The sequence below is a fragment of the Thamnophis sirtalis genome, unplaced genomic scaffold (genome assembly GCF_051295495.1).
Source record: "Thamnophis sirtalis isolate CommonGarterSnake01/CBP01778 unplaced genomic scaffold, rThaSir2_p1.2 scaffold_11, whole genome shotgun sequence".
NCBI lineage: Eukaryota > Metazoa > Chordata > Lepidosauria > Squamata > Natricidae > Thamnophis > Thamnophis sirtalis.
This window is the reverse complement of record NW_028261391.1, coordinates 58,198,843-58,224,708: the sequence shown is the minus strand read 5'-3', so window position 1 is coordinate 58,224,708 and position 25,866 is coordinate 58,198,843. Positions and strand designations below refer to the sequence as shown.

General features: G+C 36.5%; 1 protein-coding gene across 1 annotated transcript in view; it reads left to right on the top strand.

Annotated features, from left to right (window-relative positions):
- Positions 1-25,350, top strand: part of SHTN1 (shootin 1) — an 82,233-nt gene extending 56,883 nt beyond the window's left edge. Inside the window, exons 12-17 of the mRNA XM_087725872.1 lie at positions 5,265-5,350; positions 8,107-8,213; positions 9,182-9,235; positions 10,137-10,257; positions 12,206-12,383; positions 24,009-25,350. Coding sequence (XP_087581998.1) covers positions 5,265-5,350; positions 8,107-8,213; positions 9,182-9,235; positions 10,137-10,257; positions 12,206-12,383; positions 24,009-24,213 — 751 coding nt within the window. The 3' untranslated portion in view covers positions 24,214-25,350. The remainder of the gene's footprint in view (positions 1-5,264; positions 5,351-8,106; positions 8,214-9,181; positions 9,236-10,136; positions 10,258-12,205; positions 12,384-24,008) is intronic.
- The last annotated feature ends 516 nt before the right edge of the window (positions 25,351-25,866 follow it).

The window sequence follows — 25,866 nt, the reverse complement described above, 5'->3', positions numbered from 1 at the left end:
GCTTACTATTATAGTTAATGAAAATTTGACATGTTCTCCCATGTCTGCTATGGTAATGAAATTGACGTGTTTCAATGCTAGTTGGATAAGTATGTGCTTTCAATAAATACTATGGAGTCCTTAGTGTTCTCTGTCCTTGGTTGTTTGCTTGCAGAAGTTTCATTACCCAACTAGATAACATCATTCTCTTTTTTGGAATAAACACTATGTATAGATTTAAGTGAAAGAATCAAGTTATTTTCCCATCAGTTTCCTTCATGGTTCAGTCTTGGCCTTGCTTTTAAATTACTTCAGCCATCTACTAATAGATACTAATTATTTAACAGTTCTTTTATGTGCATCTTTCTGATTCTTAAATCAATCTGGACTTTCATGTACTTAATATTCAAGCCTTTTTATTCCACACAAAACCTTGTCCTTTAATTATTCCAAGGCCAATGCCGGCATTGTCTTTTTACTTTTAGTTTCTTTTGAATTTTTCTATACCCAGATCAAGTGGCTATCAGCTGAGCCTTTTTCTAGGACTGCCATTTCAGAAATCAAATCAATAATACAATTGCAAATTATAACATTAAAAATAGCAAAGCATGGACTTTTAAAAGATGCATTTTATATCATTCAGTGAATATATATTAATGGTATTTCAATTTAGACTGTGCTATAGTTAGAGTTCCTTCTGAAACTTCACATAACATGGCGTTTTTTAAAAAGGCCTTTTCTGGTCTTCACTAGGCTAAGAAGACAATCTTGCAGTTAAATACCCCCAGTGGCCCCCAACCTTTTGTGTGCCAGGGACTGGCTCCGTGGTGAGAGGTTTTTCCCCAGGCTGGACGGTACATAGTTTTGCATGCTGCCTGCATCCCACAGATGGGACTTCATTTGTTTGCATGGCCCAGTTTCTGGCATGCCACCAACCAGGGCTGGTTCATGGACTGGGGGTTGAGGACTCTGTTCTAGTTAGCAGATATAACGGAGTAATTAGATGTGTCAGAATTCACCTCTGTACAAGAAGCTTGTATCCTATCCATAGTATGCCAAAAAGCTGCTAATCCTGCATACATTTTCTGAAGACCTGTTGGCCATCTTCTCCCTTGTGCAACATCTTCAGGTGATCTGGGCCAACAGCTGAGCAGTTCTGAGTCTTTGGGGAGTCTTTGTTTTAAAGAATTGCAGCACTGTCAGTGGAAAGGATGTGGACAAGGCTGAATAGTCTTAAGAAGAACAAGGCTTTCTTCTAGTGATCCACATCTTAAATTCAAACAATGGAGCAGTTTGTCCAGCATTGCCTACTGGTGCCCAAGAAAGATGCACATTTCATCTATCTCTGATGAAGTGAATGAAGCAGGCCCTCATCCAGCCTTGGTGGTAAAAGACATTTCTATGGGGAAATATCCACTCAAATGCTTTTCAGCCTGGCATCTTTACTTCAAAAACACACATTCAGCTGAAGGACACCTCTTGTAACATTAGTGCTTCCAAGGACTGAGAAAAGAAATGTGAATCCAAAAAAGGAATTTGAAAAATTTCTTAGAGATGGAGACCAAGGCTAAGCTCTTTTTGGCTTTCTTCTTTCTCCAGAATGAAAGCTTTGAGTTTGGTTGTGCCTATCTTTCCAAGTAGTGGCTTCATTCCAATGCCTCCAAACCCTTCATTTTCATCAAGTAGTGGTATTACTTAGCAAATTTCATGGATTTGATTCTTTCAAGGAGACCAGAATATTGTGACTAGAAACATTCTTTGCTGCACTGATCAGGACAAAAGAGTCAAAGGGATTTTCTCATGCTAGAAAGATCAGTCAATATATATTCCTCCTTTACAAGATTGTGTCTTATAAGACCGGTGAAAATGTGTTCAGCTGAAGCCTGGGTGAACTTGATAGGATGTCTTTAAACTGAATCCTGGGGTGGTTAAAGATGAAAACTCTGAAGTAAGACTCTTAGATAAAGGCCTTTGTGTTTTAGAAGGCAGTGAGAGAGTTACTATAAATAGGAGCTAATCAACCATTCAATGAAAAATCAGTAAAAAACATTAGGTCACAGAATTCATCTTATTCAGTATATAAACACTAATGGGTAGAGTATTGGAAATAAGCAAAGCAGACTTCAGTTGCCCTGTAATTCAGTCACTTCTAATTCTTTGTGACTCAATGAACATCATTTTCTCAGGTTCTTCTGTCAGTAACTGCTTCTTTGAGTTTTGGTAATTTCATACGTATGTCTTCCGTGGTAGTTTTTAATCTCCTTGCCTTCTGTTGGCCTTTTTTCAGTTGCCTTTAATTTTTCCAAACATCAGTGCTTCCTTCAGTACTTTTGTGTTAGCATTAGGTGTTTGAAATATTTAAGTTGTAATTTCATTATTAGTCTTACCAAAGAGTAGTCTTGTTTTTACTTCCCCTGGTTTTTCTTGCAATCCATGATATTCTCAACAATTTTCTCCAACACAGCAATTCAGAGGCATCATATTTTCTTTGTCCCTCTTAATTCAGCTTTCATAGGCATGTTACATTTGGGGAAAAATAGCCCCGATAAGATGTAGCTTTTTGTCAATGTGATTTTCTGTTCTTTAATATTTTGTCTAAATTTGTCATAGTCTTTTTTCCCAAATAGCAGACATTACATTATTTCCTGGCTACAGTCACTCAAGACTTGTAGAGACCCAAGAAGTCTCTTTCAATTTCTCTCCTGTCATTTGACACAGGCTTGGCATTGCCCATTGATATTATTTTAGTTATTTTTTTTCAAGATTGAGCAGCAGATTGCCGTATTTTTTGGAGTATAAGACGCACCAGAGTATAAGACGCACCAAAGTTTTGAAGAGGCATATTTAAAAAAAGTTTTTGCACTCTGCAAACCTCCTAAAAATGGCCTGTTTTTCACAAAAACGAACCCATTTTAAAAAAAAAATGGCATGAATACCCCTTAGGAGGCTTGTAGAGTGCTCCTGGGTGGGTGTCCCACCAAAATGAGCAAAAAATGGGCCATCTTTTGTGTTCCTGGGGGCTGGGGGGGCAAAATTGAGGAAAAAACAGCTCATTTTTTGCTCATCTCTGCCCTCCCCAGCTCCTAGGAGCTCTCTGGAAGTCTCCTAAAGTTATGCAGGGCCATTTTGGTGAAGGGGACAGGGTTTCAGGAAGCAAAAAATGCTGTATTCAGTGTGTAAGATGCACCCAGATTTTCAGCCTCTTTTTTACTCCGAAAAATATGGTAAGTTACTCATTCTTTATTTTACATTCTGTAAGAGGCTTCTTAAATTTTTCTCACTTTCAGCTATGCTCTGCTATTATCAACTTATTGTTGATGTTTCTTCTGACAACTTTTAATTCCAATTTCTATTTCTTCTGTTGGAGCATTTTTCATAATGTATTTTGCATATATGGTAAATAAACTTGTGCAACCTTGGCACACTCCCAATTTTGAATCATTTAGTTGCTCCGTATGTCACTGGAGCTGTTACTGTCTGATCATCATTCAGAAGGCCAATACCATGGATGTAATGAACATCAAATAGGATGATATCCATGGTTGAAAAAGAGAGATAGAAGTTGATAGAAAATAAGTAAGAAAGTTTCTATATATTAAAATTCAAGTGAGCAAATTTGGAAACACTATTGAGAATATATAGGTTTAAAAAGTGAATGACAAATGAAAGCAGTGCTACTGTTAGTGCCAACTATTGGCTAATCTACCAAGAAGCAGATGTGAATGCTTTATATTCCTGTTCAAAGAAGCATGCAGTAGTAGTGATGGGTAACTAATTACCTTGAGCCAAGCTAGGAAACAAACTTTCTTTGGTATGAAAATTCCTGACTGGTCTTGCTGAAAACTTTCTTCCTACTTAGGACATGGAAGAGGACCAGCTATATTTGATTTAATATTAACAAATAGACAAGACTTGGTTGATGAAGTGGAAGTAACAGTGTACTTGCTTCAGATAAGTCAATCATAAATGCAGTCAGGTTTCAGAGGTACACAAGCAAACCTACAGGCAAGACACAAAAATCAGGGAGATAGGGAAAAAAATCAAAGGTGAATTCAGGAAAATTTTATGTAGAGGAAGGATTTCTCTAGATGGAAGCGATAAGGGCATTATTCTAGCAACTTTAATGGGTAATACCCAGCACATCCTGCTACTCCCTCCTTTTAATAATTCTATTTTTTATTGTCATTTCCATTTCGATTTTAGAAATATTTATCTTTAATTATTTTAATGCTTTTAGTGCTATTAGCTGCCCAGAGTCGCTTCAAAGTAAGATGGGCAGCAAAACATCCATTATCTTATCTAGTATATATATGTAAAATGGGTATTGTATTTTTGTCACTGGATCAAAGCTTGAAAGAATGGTAACTGTCCTAATTATTTAATGTAAAAAACAAAAACGTTGTCCTCTTTCAGTGTAAGCAGCATGACACCGTAACACAAGTTAAGTTTTATGCTTTGAAGGAATTCTCACAGTTCTAAAATTGTACTTATCTTCTAAATGTTGCAGGCAGCTGGGAATGTTTCAAAATCTCTGGACTTGTGCATTCATTACCTGTTCTTTAACATTTTGAATGATACTGAACGAAAACTGGCTCACATGCTTAATAACAATGTTTTCTCCCTTTTAAAAGCTTTAAAAAAAGAAATGACAACAAACACCTCATATTTTATTAAATATTGACTTGGCAGCGCCTGTTTAAAATTAATATCATGCTTTGGAGATTGAATGGCAAGCATAGATACTGTGAGAGCTTTATTTTCCATTCTCATTTTGTTTGTTTATCAGTAGGCTTGTTCCAGCAAACACATACTGTAGAAAGGAGGGGACATTATAGAGGAACCCCGCTGAGTAATATTGTTCTCTCGAGAGTAATGTGTCACATTAACATTCTAACCCTTCAATTTTTTATTCTGTGCGAAAGCTTTATTTTGTCACACATGTCACCGTGCCATGTTACCTTTTTAATATTCACATCTTGAGTGTTTTTCACTATGCCTTGACAACAGCAGTAGCGAAACAAATGATACACAAGCTGTATTTTTAGGAGGTGCGACATTTCTGTCTCAACCTGGCAATGTTTGAACACTTGTTAATAAAAGCACTAGCTGTTTGTGGGTTAATGCCAGTTCTTTTCACAAAGTCATGTCATAGAAACAGGCCCCAATCCCAGAAGTATTTATGTCCTTGTGACAGTGGGACTGTAGGGGTCTAAAATCCAAAAAGCTCTGTGTACTGGGGTCGTGTTCAAGAGAAAGCTGTGTGATTCATCGTCTCTTTCTGAAAGGTCTCTAATGTCAATGATTCGTAAGAAGTCTCATCCAAATAGCAACTTGACCAAAAAAGAAAAGGCCTCTTCTCAGCAACAATCAGGTATAGTGTATTTTAAATGAATTATTTTTGTCACAGCACAATATTGTGCCTTTTAGGCACTTGGAATAAAATAAACCAATTTTAAGAACATTCCTATTCACTGAAAGCCAATACAAACAAGCATGGGTTTTTGTTTTGTTTTTTGCTATGAATAATTGTGGTGGTGGGCCCAAAAAATGTAAAACAGAACATTTCTAAATCCCAAGGGAGCAGATTCCGCTGTGAAGTACAGCCTACTAATATACTCAGGCTGAGTTTCTGTGTTTGATTAGTATGCGTAACCTTGTTTCTACCTGCTGATTTCTCCAGACTGATTCCTTGTGATGAACAATCAGGTAATCACAGCATCACATTCTGAACATCTTTCTTTCTAGTGCAATTGTGTTATGGCAGACCTTAGAATTGCAATTAAAAGCATTCCTATTGTGGGATTCACAATGCAACAACTTGCAATCCTAGGGGCCAGGTGTGACTGCCAAGCTGTCTGGTCTTCTCCATATCAAATTGTTTGCCCTACAAAACAATCTGTGCTACTCTTCCACATGCTAATGTGGTAGTTTCCCACCAAGCCTTCCTTATATAGATTTAAATATAGATATCATAATCCATTCTGATTGGAGAGCTGCAGGGTTTTAAGTAGGATAGTAAAGAAACACGATAGATACAAAAAGTGTATTAAAGATTAAATTAACAAAGACCATGAGGACAGAGAGAGGATGGAAGATAGTATATTCTGGAGAGAATGAAGGAAAGAGTAAAGGAAGTGGCAGTGATGAAAGGAAGGAAGAAGAGATGTTATGTTAGATTTCTGTATATATGTACTATTTTGCTTGGTAGCCCTCCGAAGTCTTGGCTCAGGGCTTCCATTCTTTTGTTTTGGGAAACACTGAATATTGCCAGGAGCAAAGGATTTTGATAATTTTTGTGTCTACTTCTATTTCTAATTGAACGAAATTCTTCCCTTTCACTGATTAAATTCAAGCACCAGTTTCCTAAGAAATTGTATAATTATTTCCTCAGGATTCCAAATGAGCATTTAAATTGTTATATGCTTTTAAGTTATCACTTCTTTGGGTAGGCAGCCAAGGTTGAAAGCATCTCTTGTTTCTTCAAAGAGGATAGTGGCTCTGTTGCCCAGGTTTAACAGGCCTATTCATAGAATAATAGAGATATTGATGAGCTCTGTTCTTTAATAAACAAAAAAAAATCATGGTTATTTTATGTTTTTTTTTCTTTGCTCTCCTTCAACAATTAGGACTGAGGCCTTAAGCTAAGACAAGATAAGCTTAGTTTACTTAGTTTATTTAAGAGCCAAGGTGGAACAGTGGTTAAATGCAGCACTGCAGGCTACTTCAACTGACTGCAGTTCAGCAGTTCGGCTGTTCAAATCTCACCGGCTCAGGGTTGACTCAGCCTTCCATCCTTCCGAGGTGGGTAAAATGAGGACCCGGATTGTTGGGGGCAATATGCTGACTCTGTAAACCGCTTAGAGAGGGCTGAAAGCCCTATGAAGCGGTACATAAGTCTAACTGCTATTGCTATTGCTACTTTATTGTCATCGCACATAGTACAATGAAATTAAATAGAATTTAAAGAAGCTGTTCTTGTATATTTTCCTTCTCCAATGGGGCAGTTGCAAGGCCCAAGATGCTTGCTGGTGTCTTACTTGTTCTCACAGATCAGGAGCATCTTCCCATTGGGTTTCTCAATACCATCAAAACAGAGCAAATTCAACTCCTTCGGGGCAAGCTATTTTTCTTTTCTTTCTTTCTTCTTTTCTTTCTTTCTTCTTTTCTTTCTTTCTTCTTTTCTTTCTTTCTTCTTTTCTTTCTTTCTTTCTTCTTTCTTTCTTCTTCCTTCCTTCCTTCCTTCCTTCCTTCCTTCCTTCCTTCCATTTGGACAAGAGCATAATAATACAAGAGAATATTATAGAGCTTGATTTAGGTACAGAAGGTGTATAATGACTTTCCTACTACTATTCCCTTCAATTATCTTGACACAAAACAAGATAAAACACTCTCTGATCTTCTCCAGTTGGCTGATCTTCTGATAAATAAGGAGGTAAATGGCTGAAACTGAGAAAGTCTCATTCTGTACTCCCACTTCTTCCTGAAATGTCACATAAAGGGTAAAGGTAGCATAGATGACGGTATTTTTGTTTCTCTTTGTAGCAAAAAAAGGGAAATAAATATTCAGAGACAGACTTCATCGAATAGAGAACCCAAAATAGATACACATATAGTCAAATCTTTCCACCACTGTTACTAAGATTTACTTCCTTGAATCCTGGTCAAAAGGAAGAAACTTCCAAGTAGGAAAGAAAAACCTAGATTGATAATAACCTGAGGAAAATTGAATCCATGTCACTGCTTCAGAGAATTTTAAAGATTGATATTCAACTGAGCTCAGAATCTTCATTTTAAAAAAAAAGCTTATACATTTTAGCAATAACATGATCATTTGTACAGTTCTTGTTTCAAGTTCAGTCTTACTTTGTTTAAAACCAAGTTATTTTATCTATTTTAAATCTTTTGAATAATTATACATACAAAAACCATTGATAGGAACATCATTTTATTGCCAGCTCTTCTCTTGTTTTTATTTCACTTCAAATTTAAGGGGTCCTACAGGACAAATACCAGGTCACTTCTAGTTACTGTGTATTAAAAGAACTCAGCTTGTAATGATGCATGACATAACCTTATCTGCAAGTAGGCACATTTTTAAAATTTATTTTTACTTTATTTTGGGAACAGGAGAAGTAACGGATCTGAAGAGACAAGCTGTGGAAGAAATGATGGATAGAATTAAAAAAGGAGTTCATCTTAGACCTGTTAATCAAACCAACCGTATTAGGGCAAAGGTTGGTAGATACTAATTTACATAAAAATGAGGGAGAGGGGTTACTTTCTACATAAATTGATTATCACCTTCTTATGATTGAACTTTTCGTTTTATGAATATCCTATCTATTCTGATCTGCTATTTTAATATGACAGGGTTTTATGTCATTGCTTAGATTGAGGTAGGGTCATCAATATTAAGAAGCCATTGGCCAATTTTCTGATTCAAGAATCTTTAGACTTGAATAAGATTCTAGTACTCAGAATACAATGTTTTGATCCTGGTAGTTGGATCAACTCTTAGCTCATATAGAGTAAGCTATGTGTAGCAAAAAATATGTCTATGCTTAAAATGACTTTGGTTATTTAAATAGAAACCTTATAGATAATACTTTTTAATAAAAAATGTGGATTCTGTCAGTCACCTGTCTCAGAGCCTCTTCAACTGCTCTTATGCTGACTCTGAAGAAAAGAAGTTGATTTTGTTAAGTTTCAGGGGAGAATGGAAATCACCAGCATTGTGATTCATTCTGTATTATTACTGTTAAATATAATCATATTTGAACAAGCTATTAGAACTTTCATTTTTTAATAAAAAAAATATTCCAAACACACAATAAAAAACCCATCCAACTTTCTGCCTGCTTTTCTTCTTCCTGCCCAACTTATATATAACTGCTACGTTCCAAAACCTTATCCTTCAAAATAGATACTTTCCTTTGGAATCCTACTTTTATTTTTCTTTCTGTAGATTGGTTTCTTTCTTTCTTTCTTTCTTTCTTTCTTTCTTTCTTTCTTTCTTTCTTTCTTTCTTTCTTTCTTTCTTTCTTTCTTTCTTTCTCTCTCTCTCTCTCTCTCTCTCTCTCTCTTTCTTTCTTTCTTTCTTTCTTTCTTTCTTTCTTTCTTTCTTTCTTTCTGACTCTTGAATATTTTAGTTAGTATCTGCAAAATCAGATTATCTAGATGAATGTTTTGTTTTTAATTACAGGCAGAGGTGCCCAAACCCAGCGAGAGTGCAGTGAAAGAACTAAAAGGAATACTGGTAAATTGGACTGGGATATGGCAGGGTAGGGGTGGAAATGGGATGGAAAGAGGCAGGGATGCCAACTATTAATTTTTTTCCCCTGGTAAAACTTGGTGATATTTGGCATATATTAAAAAAAGATGCAGACAGATATCATAAGATCTGTGGGTGTCTCTTAATTTTATCAGTTTCTGTGGGTCTTTTACAGAAAGAATGTGGGTCTTCAACCTGTAGAATGAATAAGTTCTTAGTACTAGCTATAATAAGATCTAATCTGCTACTTGTACATCTCTTCTGTACTGGAATTAAAAAGAGCACTTTATAAAAACCAACTTCTAATACGCTCACAAGCCTAGTCATTAGCACAGTGAGATGGGAAGAATAGGATCGGGGGACATAAAGCAAAATACTTATATGTATATTGTTACTGTGCTAATTATGCATTTTATGTTGGCCTCTGTATAATTGTGGTAAACAAAGTGATATTCATTTGTTCCATTTCAAGCGTGATGCAAAACAGCTTTTACTATTTGCTTTGCTACTAGATCTGTGGCCCGAGCACAATAGCAAGGACTGATTTGCTAATAATATGATTGCTCTGTTAAATTCAAAGAACTAACAAAATGCAAGATTTAACTTAATTGGAGGAAACATTGGGAATTAAATGCTGTTTTGCTTTAAGTCTTTAAAGATGTGCCAAGTTTAAAATTTATCCTGTGTTTTCATTTTTTCCCCATAGTCATTTTCAAGAGAATGTAGGCATAATCCAGACTCTATGTGCAATATGTTATAGACCATAACTTGGTCTATAATTTTAGAAGAAACCTTAGAAACAGATGGCGTGGGGTTTATTTACAATTACCATTAAGTTATCTTGATTCTCATACTGGTCATTTTTCACTGCTATATTTTATTGCAGGAGACTTTGAATACATCTGCAAGTTCCAGAAGTTTAAAATCCCTTGACACATATGGTAATGAAACAGAATTAGATAGAATTCTGAGGCTCAGAAAAGTGACAACTGATCAAGATAGTAGCAGTAAGTAATGTTTTTAGAACCTGCAACTGGATTATGTTACCTTTTCAATTGTACTCCACTGATCATGTTTTTCTTACAAAACTATAATATGCAAACACTTATTACTAGGTAGAGCTCTGATCACATTTCCACCTAATTTGTGTTCTTATAATAATTGCGCTCTTAACATCACAGTATTGCTTAGTAAACTATTGGATTAAGCAAGCTTCTACTCCTTGGACATTGAGATAAAAGCTGCTGTGACTTTTTCAACTAATAGGAACTTTTCCAGTTCATAAGATGAGCAGATATATTAACAGTTGGATATCATATTAATAATAGCAAAGGGATGTCAGGATGGCCTGACACATTAACATATTTGTGACATTTGATAAGAACGTTTCTAAAACAACATAGTCCGAAATCATTTGAGATTGGTAAATTAAAGGGCTGTTTGCAGCTAGACAAATGTGTTTCCCATTTAGCATCTTTCTGTAAATTTAACATAATCAGATTGACTACCGTTGGATAGAAGATCTTTTCAATGATCAGTAAAATTCCTTCTCCATGTATTCTTACTATGTCTGCATTATTTAATTAGTAAATCTTTATGCTGAACCATCTTGAAGCAGTTTTTAATTATAATAATAGAACAGTAATTAATGCAATGTGAAACTAATATTCAACTAAATATCTTCATTAAAATGTGGAGGGAAAGAAGGAAAAATGACTCTGCATTTGTAGCTGGAGAGAGGTTGAGTTTTCAGCAGCTGCCTAAATGTAATATAGAAAAGCACTTCTTAAATTTCAGGAAGAAGAAAAGAGCACAGCTCCAGAAAAGGGCTGCTGAATAACAAGCTATCCGATAGCATTCAGAATTTCTCAGCATGTTTACTAGGATCTTCCCCAATACCTCGGCGATCAACCAAGATTATAAATTTAATGGGATAGACAATCTATTGCTGTCCTGGTCCCACTATATATCATAATTAAAATATAAAATCGCAATTAGTAGCCATTTGTTAAACCAGTGCTGTTTCTTCAAAGATGTTATCTTTAGGGCCAGGTGTCCCATTCAGCAACTTGGTGACCACATTCCGCAACATCGTCAACTATTTTTTATGCAAATTGCTATGCGGAAGTGTTGCACTCTATAGGTTTTTGCTGTTTCTCTAAGCCATCTTAGGAAGGTGTTGTCTTGAAAAATGGCAAATAAAAAAATAAGTAGCCAGGAAATAAGTTTTCTATTATTATTATTTTTTGGCAAACATATTCCCTCTCTCATTTTCCTGGTCCATTACCATGCATATCCAAATAATACAAACATGAAGGGAGAAAGTGAAAACTGCATGTTGTTGGATGAATATTGGTGTACAAGAGACCAAAACCCTTTTTCAACTACTAATTTTTTTAAAAAAATAGTGCCTCTTTTTTAATAGAATAAACAGAAAATCTTTCTTGGAATATGTAGTTTAGATTGATAAAATGTTGTAGAAAACATCTCTGTGGCCCATTGATTTGAGTTTCATTAGCTACTCTTGTAAAGCAGTATCCTTTGAAAAAAGTAGGAATGGTCAGAGGTAGTCAAAGGATAACCTTTGCAGGTAAACCTCAAAGCACCTGCTTAACTAGTCTCTAAGTCTAGTTAACTAAGTCACTATGGTCATGACTCTAACTTTGGAGAAAAAGCTCTATTTGATTACAAGCATATTCCTTTGTCCACAGTACTTATATAGTGTATCTAGACACTTGGCAAAAATAGTGAATTATATAGTGGAATTAATTACCTTATTTCCAAGGCTAAACTCCCAGTCCCAGCTGGGAATATATTAGCAGGAGATCTGAACACTAGAAATGATATAAATGATCCACAGTTTTATGCCCAGTATAAACATTATTTAAAAATATTTAGAGATTTGAGCTATGTGAACAACACGTAACATAAATGCTGGATTCTTATACATTTCAGATCGAACTGGAACTTTGGCTACATCTGAATCTAAATCTATGCCAGTTTTGGCTTCCATTGGAACAGAATCAGAATTGACTAAAAAATATTTAGCAGCAAACTTCAATTCAAAATCTTCAGGGTTGGATGAACAGTCTCATAAAATGGTCAAAAGCACAAGTTCTGCAGTTGTCACTCAGTAAGTAATAATTTTGATTGATGTCTCCAAATGCTACATACTTCAGAGTTTATGAACTATTTTATTTGTGGGGGTGAAGGTTCGTTTCGTTACCAGGCTGGGTAATATCCTTAATTTAAAGGATGTCAGTGTCAGGTGTTTTCTAATTATAAGGGCTTCAAGTGTGAGTGTAGACCACAAGACTTGACACAACCTCACCTGAAGCCCTTATAAACAAAAGAACACTGACACTGACATCCCTGAAATTCCACTGAAGATTTTACCTAGCCTGGTAACGAAACATTCGGAAACCAACCCACAAGCTTGGAGAACGAATCTTCCAGAGCAGTCCCAGGTACAATGAATTACAGTAATATAATGAGAACTTGAGTGAACATCCTCACAGCATTCTATTCCAGGTAAGGCTGCAAGTGATATACCAGTCAAAGGTGAAGAAATGTTCTCCTGGTCACTATTTTTATCTACTCTTCCAGCAGCAGTTACCTTGGAGCAGTGGTGAAATTCAACTTTTTTTACTACTGGTTCTGTGGGCTTGATGGGCATGGCAGGGGAATGATACTCCATTCCCACCCCATTCCAGGGGAATGATACTGCAAAATCTCCATTTCCACCCCACTCCAGGGAAGGATACTGCAAAATCCCCATTCCCACTCCACTTTGGGACCAGCCAGAGGTGGCATTTCCTGGTTCTCCGAACTACTCAAAATTTCCACTACCGGTTCTCCAAACTACTCAAAATCTCCAGAACCTGTCAAAACCTGCTGGATTTCATTCTGCCTTGGAGGCTGGTAGCTCCCGTTAATCTATTTTTACAACGTTCCACAATAAGGCACTGAGAAAAATTCCTCAGAATCAGACCATATCTTATATCCCACAATATGAAGATCAAATCCAGTATGCCAGATATCTGGTTTGGGTTGGTAATGATCTCACCCATGGCGATGGTCATCATGGCAGCCATGAATTCCTGAACTGTCTCCAACCCCAAAAATGGGACATTGAAATCACCACAAGCTATCATCAAATCTTTTATTTGTGCCAGCTTTTCAGCTTTGAGATGCATTCCTCATTTTTGACATTAAGAAAGACAGAACTTTGCAAGAACAACTGTAATTTCAGCTACCAGGATAGTGATCTTCAGTCATGTTAGTTGCTTAACCCAAATAATACAAGGACTCCAATTGAAATTAGACATTTAGTAGCAATATTATCTCATTGGTGGCAGTATAGCATACATTTGCCAAGAAGGTGAATATTTTCTCAGCTTAAGGCACAGCTGTCGAAACAACTCTTAATCAGTGGGATTCAGGCTGCTGAGCTAAGTTGAAGTTGTTGGGATCCAACACTTTGAAGCCTCCATCTGTTTAGCTGAATAAATCCTTAGTACGGTTGGATAAGGTATTACCTGACTGTACATTTTCTGTCAAAGTGCTGATTTATCATCAAAGAGTTAATCCCTCTTCAGAAATACATACTTCCGATAGATCCGGTTGAGGGTCAGTTTGTTTTATAACAATTCACAGCTTTTAAGAAACTCTTCTCAGGTTTTCATTTGGTCCTTTTTCCAGGATGTCAGGCAGTTTATTACTGAAAGAAAAAAAGAAATAGGTGAGACAAATGTTATAATAATGGTTAATTAAACCTCTGATTTCCTGCTCTATCAGTGGAAAAAGGAACACCCATTCTCCAAGGCCTGCATCTCATAGTTCAAAGGGGTAAACCTCAACAAATGAAGTGGAAATTCAATTCACTTCTATTTACATGCACTGCTTTATTCCGTACTAATGCTTTTATCATTTGTAGAAAAGAAAAGGGAGTTATTTCCTCTGTCACTTGCCTTTATGGTTTTATTTTATTTGCTTCTAAATTTGGGTGTCAAAAGAAAATCTCCCTTCCTGATCACCAGCACTGTCTGATAAAATGTTTCCTGTACTTTTTTTTAGCTTTCTAATTAAATTTCTTTATTTGACATGGTTGCATTTTAACCACTTTTGAACCATATTAAAGGCAACTTAGTTCTGATCCAAGTTGATTTTTGTTTCCGATGAATTACAGCATTGTTCATCTGTAGTTTTCCACCTCTTTCAATGGATAATGTTAATCAGTATATTCTGCTACCCCTGCTACCTTTTTTGTCTATCTTTTATTCTAAGAAACGAAGTGGAAATTACATTTGCAAGGGAGGAAATGAAATAATTGTAGACCCAAGGTCTCCCAGAATGCGTGGTGAATTGACTGTGAAAAGGATCTTGTGTTGACTATCATAGCTGTTAGATGCAGTAAAAACAGGCATGATGTTTTGTTTAATATACAGCCTGCCTATTCAGCAAGAGCCACAAAGAATCTTTGGGGTTTATCTGCTTTCCTTTTTTTTTTAAAATGTCATAATCCATATCCTTCGAGATTACATGTAAATAATATAGGGTTTGCCTAATCATATTCAAGTAATGTATAAACACCTAAGTATATACCTCATCCTGGAGCAGTTTCTGAAATATTACAAAAGCTCTTAACACTGAACATTTGTTCAGAATTGATTAAAATGAAATTAGTATGGCAAAAAGATCCATTAGGTAATGTCTATCCAAACTGATTTCTGCTGGGTTTTTTTATTTTATTTTGTGAACTACTTTCCTCCTTCACTCCTGTACTAAAGCCAACCACTTAAATCAAGAACAAAAGAAAGGCTGGCCTTTAGGATCATAATCTAAAAATGCATGATACAAGAGACATGGAAGAGATAGAGAGACGTAGAAGGAAGGAGAGGGAGAGATTGGTTTTTCAAGGACAGCAAGGATGCTAGCTTTGAATCTAATGAAGTTGCACTGCTATTTTGGATTGGGAGCATTTCTTTATATAAGAATTCGTAGCTCTTATTCCTTTGGACAATAAATAACATCTGGATGTTCTGCTCCATGACCCGACAAAAGCGCGAACGTCAAAAGCGCGCCGACAAAACCGCGGCGCTAAAACCGCGATGTCAAAAACGCACCAACAATAGCGCGCCGACAGAAGCGCGATTTAAGTTAAGGTAAGGTTTAGGGTTAGGTTTAGGGTTAGGTTTAGGGTTATTTTTAGGGTTAGGTTACAGTGCGCTTCTGTCGGCGCGCTGTTGTCGGCGCGCTTCAGCGCTCATTCGTCGGCGCGGTTTTGTCGGCGCGGTTTTGTCGGCGCGGTTTAGTCAGGCGCGCTTTTGTTGTTTGCGCATTTGTGGTGGAACCGTTCTGCTCTTAAGTTGCCTAGTTCCAAAGTCCGCCTAATAGACTCTATTATTTCATTAAGGGGGGTTTGAGTAAAACAAGTTTCTTGCATACTTTCTTTCTTAATAACTCTTAAGGGGTCAGTTTAGTCTCTCTTTAGTGTGATGCTTTTTATAAGAAGCAAAGCAAGCAGCTCGCGAAAAATCCATAATCTCCTTTGGATGGATGAAATGAAAATGTGCTGCATCAGTTCCCCACTTCTAGGGCAATCAGCTATGCTGTTCAGGAATGAATAGTGATGACTATAGAAGAGACCACAGAAAGTTCCACTTGAATAGGACAACATTTATTTTGTATGTAAAAAATTCCCAAGTTCCTACATTTCCAGTGAAAGCATCTCAGGTCACAGGACTAAGAAAAGTATTCTTTTAAACTCATGCAGTGTAATTGTCGCTAAGAAATGGTGAGTCACTAGTACATTTCCTTTCCTTGCAACCGGTTGTAGATTTATGCCGATTTGATTTAAAGCAAGCACTAGTATAAGTGCATTATACAAATTACACGTGTTAACTTTTTAAGTAAACAATTTAAATATTAATGATATTAATTAATATTACTAATCAAATAAAATTGATTTTAATGCATTAAGTATTATTATTAATAATAAATATAATGACATTTAAAATTAAGTAACTTAAAATTAGGATTCCTTGGTCATTGTCTTTAAATCAGGGAGTTCCATTTTAAAATATTAGCTTCGTCCGTTTTCAAATTGCCTCAGGACCTGTGACTGTTTGCATCTGAAAGTCAGTAGTGTTTCCTGAAGCAAGATGGCTGACTCAATGTTCAAGCTGCTTAGGGCAGAGATATTTCACAAAATGGACATGAGAAAAAAAGAGATATGATCACTTTAACTTGTTTTGTGGTTGGTTAAATAGAGAAGGTTGTTTTTGTGAACTATTCATTGTACAAAGGCGTAGGGGTGTTCCATTAAACTATGATGTCTCCTTTTGGCATAGCCGACGTGCAATAAATATGTGGCACTTCAAAATGTCATAATGTATAAGAGTAATAAGCAAACCCCTTCCCACAATAGAATTTCCTTTTTAACAAAACTTGAGTTGGGCTTTGCAGCAGATTGTTCAGCAAAGTTTTGCTCTACACCGAGGTTTTTATGTTAAACGATTCCTTTTGTGCGTGTGGTTGTTTTACATTAAAGATGAGGTGTTGGCAGATGGAAAGAAGGACCCCACCTCATGAGCCTGAGTCCCATTCAACATTACAACAGCTGCTCTTTAAACCAAACAAACAAACAAAAAGAGAACAAAACCTTGACTTAGGACTGTGACTGAAATCACAGCAAATCAGTAAAACTGTTAATTTCCATCTGACACAGAAAGAAGAGTCTTATGATTGGTTCTCAAAGTTATGGATGTTGCTGTGCCTCGACGATCCAGGCGGTGGCTCGGGCATGTCAACTCCTCCCACCCCCCCAGACACACATGTCCTTTTGGCCTCCTTTTTTAAAGTCTGCAACCCTGATGCTCTAGTTGACCTTTGCTGTTTTCTTTTTCCCACTGCTGACCAAGCATGCCTGGCTGGCCCTTTGCAAGACAGCCCACTCACAGCTTTCTTCTTCAGGTCGCACATGGCCATATGAGTCTTGGGAAAGATGGCTTTATGTGGTTAGCAGCTGCCTCCCAGAGAGACAGACCAGGCACATCTCATTGTAGTGGGAAGAAGACAGCAATGGTCAGATGGGGTGGTGGAGTGCAGAACAACAGGGCCTGGGGAGTGCAAGGTATGAGGGTGGCCAGATCTGAGCTTGGAAGACTGTGGTTTCCCAGAACGGTTCACTGACAAAACCGCGCCCGACTAAACCGCGCCTGACTAAACCGCGTCGCTGATGTCATCAACAGGGCGACAACAGCGTGGAGACAGAAGCACGCTGTAAACCCTAAACCTAAAATTAACCCCTAAACCTAAACCTAACCCCCCTAAACCTAATTCTAACCCTAACCCTAAACCTAACCCTTAACCTAACCCTTAACCTAACCCTAACCCTAACCCTAACCTTTAACCTAACCCTAAACCTAACCCTAACCCTTAACCTAACCCTAACCCTTAACCTAACCCTAAATCTAACCCTAACTCTTAACCTAACCCTAAAGCTAACCCTAAAGCTAACCCTAAACCTAACCCTTACCTTAAGTTGAATCGACTTGCTTTCAAAGCGCTATTTAAAGCGCCCTTCTTTCTCCGCGCTGGCTGTTGTCGCCCTGTTGATGTCAGCGACGCGGTTTAGTCGGGCGCGGTTTAGTCGAGCGCGGTTTTGACGGGTCACGTCCCAGAACATAGTTTTCCACTGTATTGCTGGATCAGGCTTGGATAGTTGCAGTTCTTGCAGCGCTAAAACCCCAGCATACCATGCTTTTTTTCCAGGAGGCAGTTGGACTTTTTTGTTTTTTTCATTTGAAGACCTTTCGTTTCTCATCCAAGAAGCTTCTTCAGCTCTGACAGGATAGTGGGGAATGGAAGGATTTATATTTACTATCCTGCCAGAGCTGAAGAAGCTTCTTGGATGAGAAGCAAAATGTCTTCAAAAGAAAAAACAAGGAAGTCCAGTTGCTTCCTAAAAAAGCCCCCTTTGGGACAACCATGACCTGGATGACTGAGAATCTTTACAGACTTTCAGCATACCAAGTGATCCCTGAGTCAAGGGTATGCTTTCCCCAGCCTCCCTAGGTTGGTCCAGACTGCAATCCTCTCCAACATGCACACATACTGTCCCAGGCCTCCTGGGGCCTCCTCCATTCCCAATAGTGTTCCCACGTTCCTTATGTGGGACTCCTCCCACTTGCCCATGAATTGGGAATTTTGATAGTAACTGGGACTTCCAGGATTGCTGTTGCTAAGCAAGGGAGTCACATGATGTTACGGACCGCATTGGAAAAGTGATGCAAATTTCCGTCCCAATTGTGATCGTATACTGTGGTCTATCTGTGTGCATTTACTAAAACATGTAGAAACATAGAATATATAGGGCTTTTGCAATTAATTCTAATTTGGATTAAAATATGCAATGTATAGCAAAAGCTAATGCAAGGACTAGTCAGATTTAATGGCAGTCTTTTGCCCTTATGCAGACTTAAATCCAATAAAAGTGATAGGATTACTATGTTGGAGCATGGGATTAAATAGTAACATGCTGTTATTCCAGAAAGATAAACACCCTTCTTTATTATTCCTACGGTAATAAGGTATTGGCTGCCAATAGAAAGGACAAGAGGTAAGACTTGTTCAAAAAAAGATAGAGGTGTCACCATGAAGCTGGAAATGTTTGGGGGTTTAAAAGAAAGACTGAATGAGTACCTTGCCAACTTGATTCCTTTGGGAAAAAGTGGGTGTCTCTGTGTATCGGTGCAAGATAGAATCATAAAGGATAACTAAACCAGAGTGTTGAAATTCCACCAGATTCTGCCCTACAGTGCACTGGATCACATAAAGGATTGAAAAATTGTTGCAGTGTTGAATTGAAATAAGTACTATGCGTTCTTACTTTGTGAAAATCTCTAAAGAGATCAAGGAGAAATTGTTTATGTTTACCTCAGGTATATACCAGATCTGGTAATTAAGTTGTCTTAATAGAACTATGAGACAGCAGTGGTCTTCTGCTTTGAAAGCAACAGGCATGAAGAGATTTTTTGCCATATCAATTCGCTCTTCCTGCCTAGGCTCTGTATCATTTTAGTGGCTTTTTTTCCCAGATTTTTTTTAATTTATTTTTTGTTCTCTTACATATTATTTTAAGTATAAATCCACATAATTGTTATTCTTCTTTACATTTATCATTCTTATACATTTATTATTTCATTTAATAGGTTATAATATACAGTTTGGGTTGCCTTATTTGCCATCCTTTCTGCCTGTTGTAACACCACCTTGTTTTCCCTTTCTTTTCACCCTCCCTCCCTTCTCTCCTTCCTTCCTTCCTCCTCTCCTTCCCCTTCCTTCTTCCCTTACCTTTCTCCTTCTCCTCTTCCTCTTCCCTTTCCTACCCTCTCCCCTTCCATCCTCTCCCTTCCATCCTCCTCTCCTTACCTCATTCTTCTTTCCCCCATCTTCCTTTCATTCTCTTCTCCCCTCTCTCTTTCTTTTCTATTATTGTAGGTGACACTTTCAGATCTCCGTTTATGTTTCTTTGGGATGGTATTTCCTCAAACCCAAATATAATTGGATATCATTTCTTATTCCCTTACCATTGCTAATCTATCCTAATTATATTTTCCTGCTCTGTACTGTTTTAGTGGCTTTGAAGGACACTGATCATTTTTATTTCTCTAAAGCATATTCTAAAGTGCTTCTCCTTTGAAGAGAACAGGGAACCCACTTAAAATTTCACTCATGTATCAAATGTGTAGTTAGGAATGTGTCTCAAACTTCTTTATAAAGTAACCATAGCTCCATTGATTCATAAAAATGGCCATGCTATTGAACTTGATTTCAGTTATGGTTCCTATCTGCAGAGGAGGAGGTTTGGGACAGAAAGACTAAAAAAAAAAATTGAAAAAGGAGTGAATGGAGACTAAGTTGAAATATTTAATAAAGGAATCTGATGTCTGAAATCCATCCTCAGCCACAAAAGCTCCCTGGCTCTTTTGGACTGCACCTTATGTCTGCCCAGCCTATCACACAGTTATAGGTTATTGGGGGGAAATTAGACACAATAAATAATATTAATAGTTAATTGATTGTTTTATTTGGAATAAATTAAGACAGTTCATGGCATTTTTCAAAAATGGAAGAAGGGTATATTTCTCTTCTTCCTTTTTTCTTTTAGTAAACAGTTCCAGTTAACAGAGCAAACTACATACAGGGTAAGACTTAATCTGATGATTTTATACAATTAAAGGATTTTCTCTCCTTCCCTCAGCTGTAACCTTAGCACTACTGAATTATCTACTGACACTGCAGGAAACAGCCCAGTCTAAGAGACACAACTACAAAGGTTTTCCATCTGTAGTCTCCACATGGACCATTAGACTTAACAACATATTAGAAAGATACAACAGGATGAACTGGAAGTTTAGAATCTTCCTTTTTAAAAAAAACCCTGCCCTTTGCTCTACAAAATAAGTGAATGCATATGGATACTGCAGAAAAATGCTTTAAAATTGGGCAAGTCAGAGTTATATCTCTACATTTTCTTGCTCAAGTGACTTTGGAATAAGAATTTAGAAGACTATTCCCTCAAGCTAAAATATCAGACAAGCATTTTGATGCTGATGTCCCTTCTCGCACTAGAGATAGATGGCCATCCAGTTCTTAGCACGACAGGAACCATTGACATGGCTGCTCAGTGATTTATATAAAGTGATGCATCAATGATATGCAGATGTAATTACTTGGAACAAAAAATGGCATCTCATTTTCCCATGGGATGGAAAAAATGAATCTTTTATTTGTGGCTGTCTAGTCATTACTTGAATAACCCAGAATGTACTTTCATGGTAGTAATATGATTTGGATTTGAGATATTGGTGATGACTGAAACAAGATTTCATTCCAGTGTTATCTTCATGAGGGAACCTGTGTACCCTACTACCTTATATCCTGCTGGAATCTAGAAATCCATTTTGATACTCCCAGAGTCAAGACAAAAGCAGGGAAGCCCCAAATTCTACTATTGCCAAAAAGGAGTATAGTACTTAGTTAACTGTTAAAGAGGTAAAATTAAAGGCAGCAGGCTTTTAGTGATCACAAGAATGAATACATAGTAGGTAGAGCTGCTTGTCTGATCATTCATAGCAATAGAGGGAAGCAGATTGAAAGAGAATTCGTTGTTTCCCTTCCCCTTGGTTTTTCAATAAAGATAGCTTATAAGTAGTAGCTTTTTTAACATAAAAACAATCATTTAATTTGGACCAAGAGTTAATCTGGTACGGCACAGTGCAGTTTTAACACCACTGAGACTATTATGGAAAGAATTAAGAACCGACTGAAACTCGCCCTGATCCAGTCTTGTTCAAATCCTATTCATTGTAACAAGGCTTCATAGGGTAGTTATGCTTTGTTGCTCTGTTACAGAATTTGGAAATCTGTTTTGCACAACAATAACTGTGCCAAATTTCAGTTCAGTATACAGTATAATAAATCAGCAGTGAAGTCCTTGGACAGATTTTATGATTTTTAACAATATTATTACCTCAATAAATAACAGCAGTTGTGTAAAATATAAGTATTTGTGAGGAAGAAGGAGACACCCTAAGTGGCAATTTCTGATTTTGTGCTGGAACAAACAACTTATTAATCACTGGAGTTTGCCATTAAACTGTGTTCTATTGACAGACTTTCATCTCCCGTTTTCCTGTCCTTGAAGGTGATAAATATGATTGCTCCGTTATCCATTTTTATTTTGAATGACAGAGGCTTCACAGACTTTGGCTGTGTGTCAGCTGTTGGATGACTGCCATCCACTAATGCAGGCCTCCCATGGAGAGCCCAGTAAAGAATTAGACTCTGATTCACTCGATTGTGTTAAATAGTCCAGCTGTTGAGATTTGAAAGATAGTTACCTCCAAAGTGAAATAAAAAGGACCTTGGCATTTATGGCTTTGTCCATTTTGATAGTGTTGTGGCAATCAGCATTTTGGAGGTAGCATTTTCTAAAATAACTGCCTTGTCATCATGTCATTTCCAAACTTTCATTCAGTGTAACGTTAAACATATTTCTCTTTCCATTTTCAGGAGAAACAAAAAACAAGGCTATAAATGCTCTGCACAATTTGGGTCTGAACAATTGCAGATTGGAAATGCTAACTGGACCTGTCAGAGGCCAGTTCCTGAACTAATTAGTCTCACACTCTAGTGTTAGATGGCAGGGTATATAGTAGGAATCACGAATATTAACTGAAGAGAAATAACATTTTTGCTGTTCATGAAATTCTCATTTTTATTGAAGAAACTTGTCCCTGTAATACAGAATTCATCATGGAAATCAGCAGGACTTCACTTAGCATAACACACTGCAAAATTTTATTGTTCTAAGTGAATAAAAACACATCACTTTTTTGTAACTGGCTTGTAGAACCAATGTCAAAAATCCTTGCACTTCAGTGTCTGTGATTTACTACTGCATTATGCCATGTAATAATCTCTGTCTAGATCTTCAAAATAAAATTGCAAATTAGCTGGTTTTTAAATGATTCTTAAAATATTTAGAATTTTGCCATAGGAATTGGTAAATAATTCATAGATATCTAATCCAGAACATACTTGGCTTTTCAGTATTCTGTTTAAGAAAGAATTCTTAGACCACCTTCCAAAGCATAATAGACAATAAGTACATTGCCATGAGAGATGAAATCTGCCTCCATCCTCCTCCTTTCTGGAAGGGTCTTAAAACCTGTCTTGGGCCCCCGATGGGAGTGTGCTATGCTGGAGATAGCTAGTAGAGAGACAAAAGCTCACTTGTAAACTCGGTTTTCACCTTTCTTAAATTGTTGTTAGTTTTGATTCTTTTATTTTATGCTTTTATACCACTGTAAGCCATCCCAAGTCACTTTGGATACCAAAGCGAGTGGCATATAAATGTAATAAATAATTAAAATAAATCCATTTAAAGCTCACAACAGTAAAACAGTCATCAAAGCAGATACGTAATATTTAAACTATAGAAAGAAAGCTAATAAACTTAGTAAAAACACATTTGCACCTGGTGCATTGATTGGTTTATTAAATGTATATGCCACAATCTCCCCAATGTGGTGACTACTTAATTCTGTCAATAGAAGAATGTCAATTATAGAAATTCATGTCAATGATATAAGTGTTTAATATGCTAAGGTATTCAACTGTTATTAAAGCATCTTTTTATTTAAGCTGATACAGAAAGTAAAATGTTTTGTCTGGAAAAAAAAGACTAACCGAATACTTCCAATTTTAGTCCAGCTATTACTGTTAACATTATAACCAGTACTGCTGCCAACTCATGGATGATTTACTATATTTGCATTTTAACCAATTTACCTTTTACTAAGAGGAAATTCATAGGCAGACTTGTACTATCTTTGTTAAGTGCTAACAAGTGTTAGGAAAAAAATGATTTTAGAAGCATTCACTGATTTCATTTACAGGAAGTAGTGATAGCTATCCAATGGTTGAACTTTGCTGTAATTTTGAATCTTCACAGTAAACTATCATTTCTTATACTGTGTTAATAAAGGTTTGAGATGGTGTCAACATTATGTTCAGTTTTTCAACTTAGATGGAACTTGTGTGAGAAGGCAATTATTATGTCTGTATGATATGAACAACAGACTCATAAACTGTGGTAGTATATCAAGCACATGCTAAGACTGTAACTAACTGGTTGATTGTTGTTTATATTTTAAAAGTCTCTTTGTTTTTTTAATTTGCTTTTTAGGTCATCCAGCAATGCAGGACTTAAAAACAAGGTTGTTGATGCAGACAAGCAAGCTGAAATCATGGTACTATTCAATCCAGAGAAAATCAAAGAACAAATGCCTAAAGTTATGGATCAAGGCAAGATAACTGAAAACAAGGGTCAACAGCTTCATAAAGACACGAGTACTGAGAAAACAAAAGAGACCGACAGCTCTCTCTGTTAATTGATATGCTGAAAGGCATTGACTATTTCTGGAACTCTGTTTTCAATGATTGTCAGTTGTTTTGTTTATGAATATGGGAAAGGGCTATATTTTTTACTCATAATGTGTTTATATTGAATCCAAAGTCTTTACACCTCTTTCCTCTGTTTTTTCTTCTAAATTAATATATGGTGTTCACTTACTAGATTATGCAAAATGTTAAGATTTATTTAAATAATTTATATAAGTACTTTGTTTATAGTTTGACCAAAAAGCCTGCTAAGTCTAATTTAAATAAGTAAAACAAGCCTTAATTAAGAAATACATGACATGCTCTTATATGACTGACACCTAGAACTCAATTTTTGGTTAATAGAAGATACAATTTTTCAGCCATTCTTTAAAATTTTATTAAAACTTGTGGCTTGCCACTACAAAGTAAAATAATAATAATTGTGTAATCTGGAATAGTATTTATAATAGATTATACTGAAGTTGAAGGAAATTTTGTATAAGCAATATTTTAACTGCATAAAAGTTATAATAAATACCTGTGATTGGCTAATTGTACCCTCTGCCTGGCACAGTTTGCCAGGAAAATAATATCCATTGCAATCTTTATCGTATTATTATGGTTGGTCACACAGTCATTCAGATGTTTAGAGTGGATTTGGCATTTTTGTTCACCTATTGAATTCTTTCCAAGGCCCTGGGATAGGAGATGTTGTTTAATAATATTAAGGGTATATTGTTACAACAATGTGGAATCAGTATCAGGTCTTTATTATTATAAATATAGTAACATATTATATTATTATTATTGTTTGTTGTGCAGCCCACCAGATGTTTAGATTGGATTTGACATTTTTATCTACGTATCGAGTCCTTCTTAAGGACCTGGGATAGGGAGATGTTGTTTGATGGTGTTTATTATTGTAGGATGTAAGCTGTTCTGAATGAAGCTGCCTTTTAACTGATGGTGATTTTGTCAATGCCAGTGGTGTTCAAATGAAGTTCCAGTTGTTTTGAGATTGCACTCAAAAAGTAATAACTTTTGGTCCTACTGTTGCTTTCTTTGGCTGCAGATGTTCTATTTTCACGTATTTCTGTTTTATTATCTTCTCCCATTTCTTTCTCTTCTATTCTACCCATCTCCAAATACTGCCACAATCACTATCTAGACTATGTTGTTTTTATTACCAAAGTTTTTAAATCTGGAGTGTGATTATTATTAACTTTTCTCTCTGCAAGCAATAGTAGGATGTGAATAGTCAGTTCGAAAATAATCCTCTTTTTTTGGCCAGTTTGGGGTAGGGGGCTTATATTAGATTTTTAAAAATTAGATCTTATGATTCCACCTTTATTACTTTGTAAATAACTTAAAGCAGTGAACATGCATAACGCTCCTTCCTCCTCGTATTGTCCCCACAACAAAAACCTCATTAGGAGTGTTGGGCTGAGAGAAAATGATTGACCCAAGGTGACCCAGCCAGTTTTTCATGCTTAAGCAGAGACTAGAACTCGAAGTTTTCTGATTTCTAGCCTGGTGCCTTAAGCACTAGTTGAAACTGGCCCTTATAGTCTTTGTATCTAAAGCTCTTCCTACATATCCCGTACTTAACCACATGAAGTCTCTTCTGGGAAGGCATGCCAATTGTTGGATTTCCAAGCCAT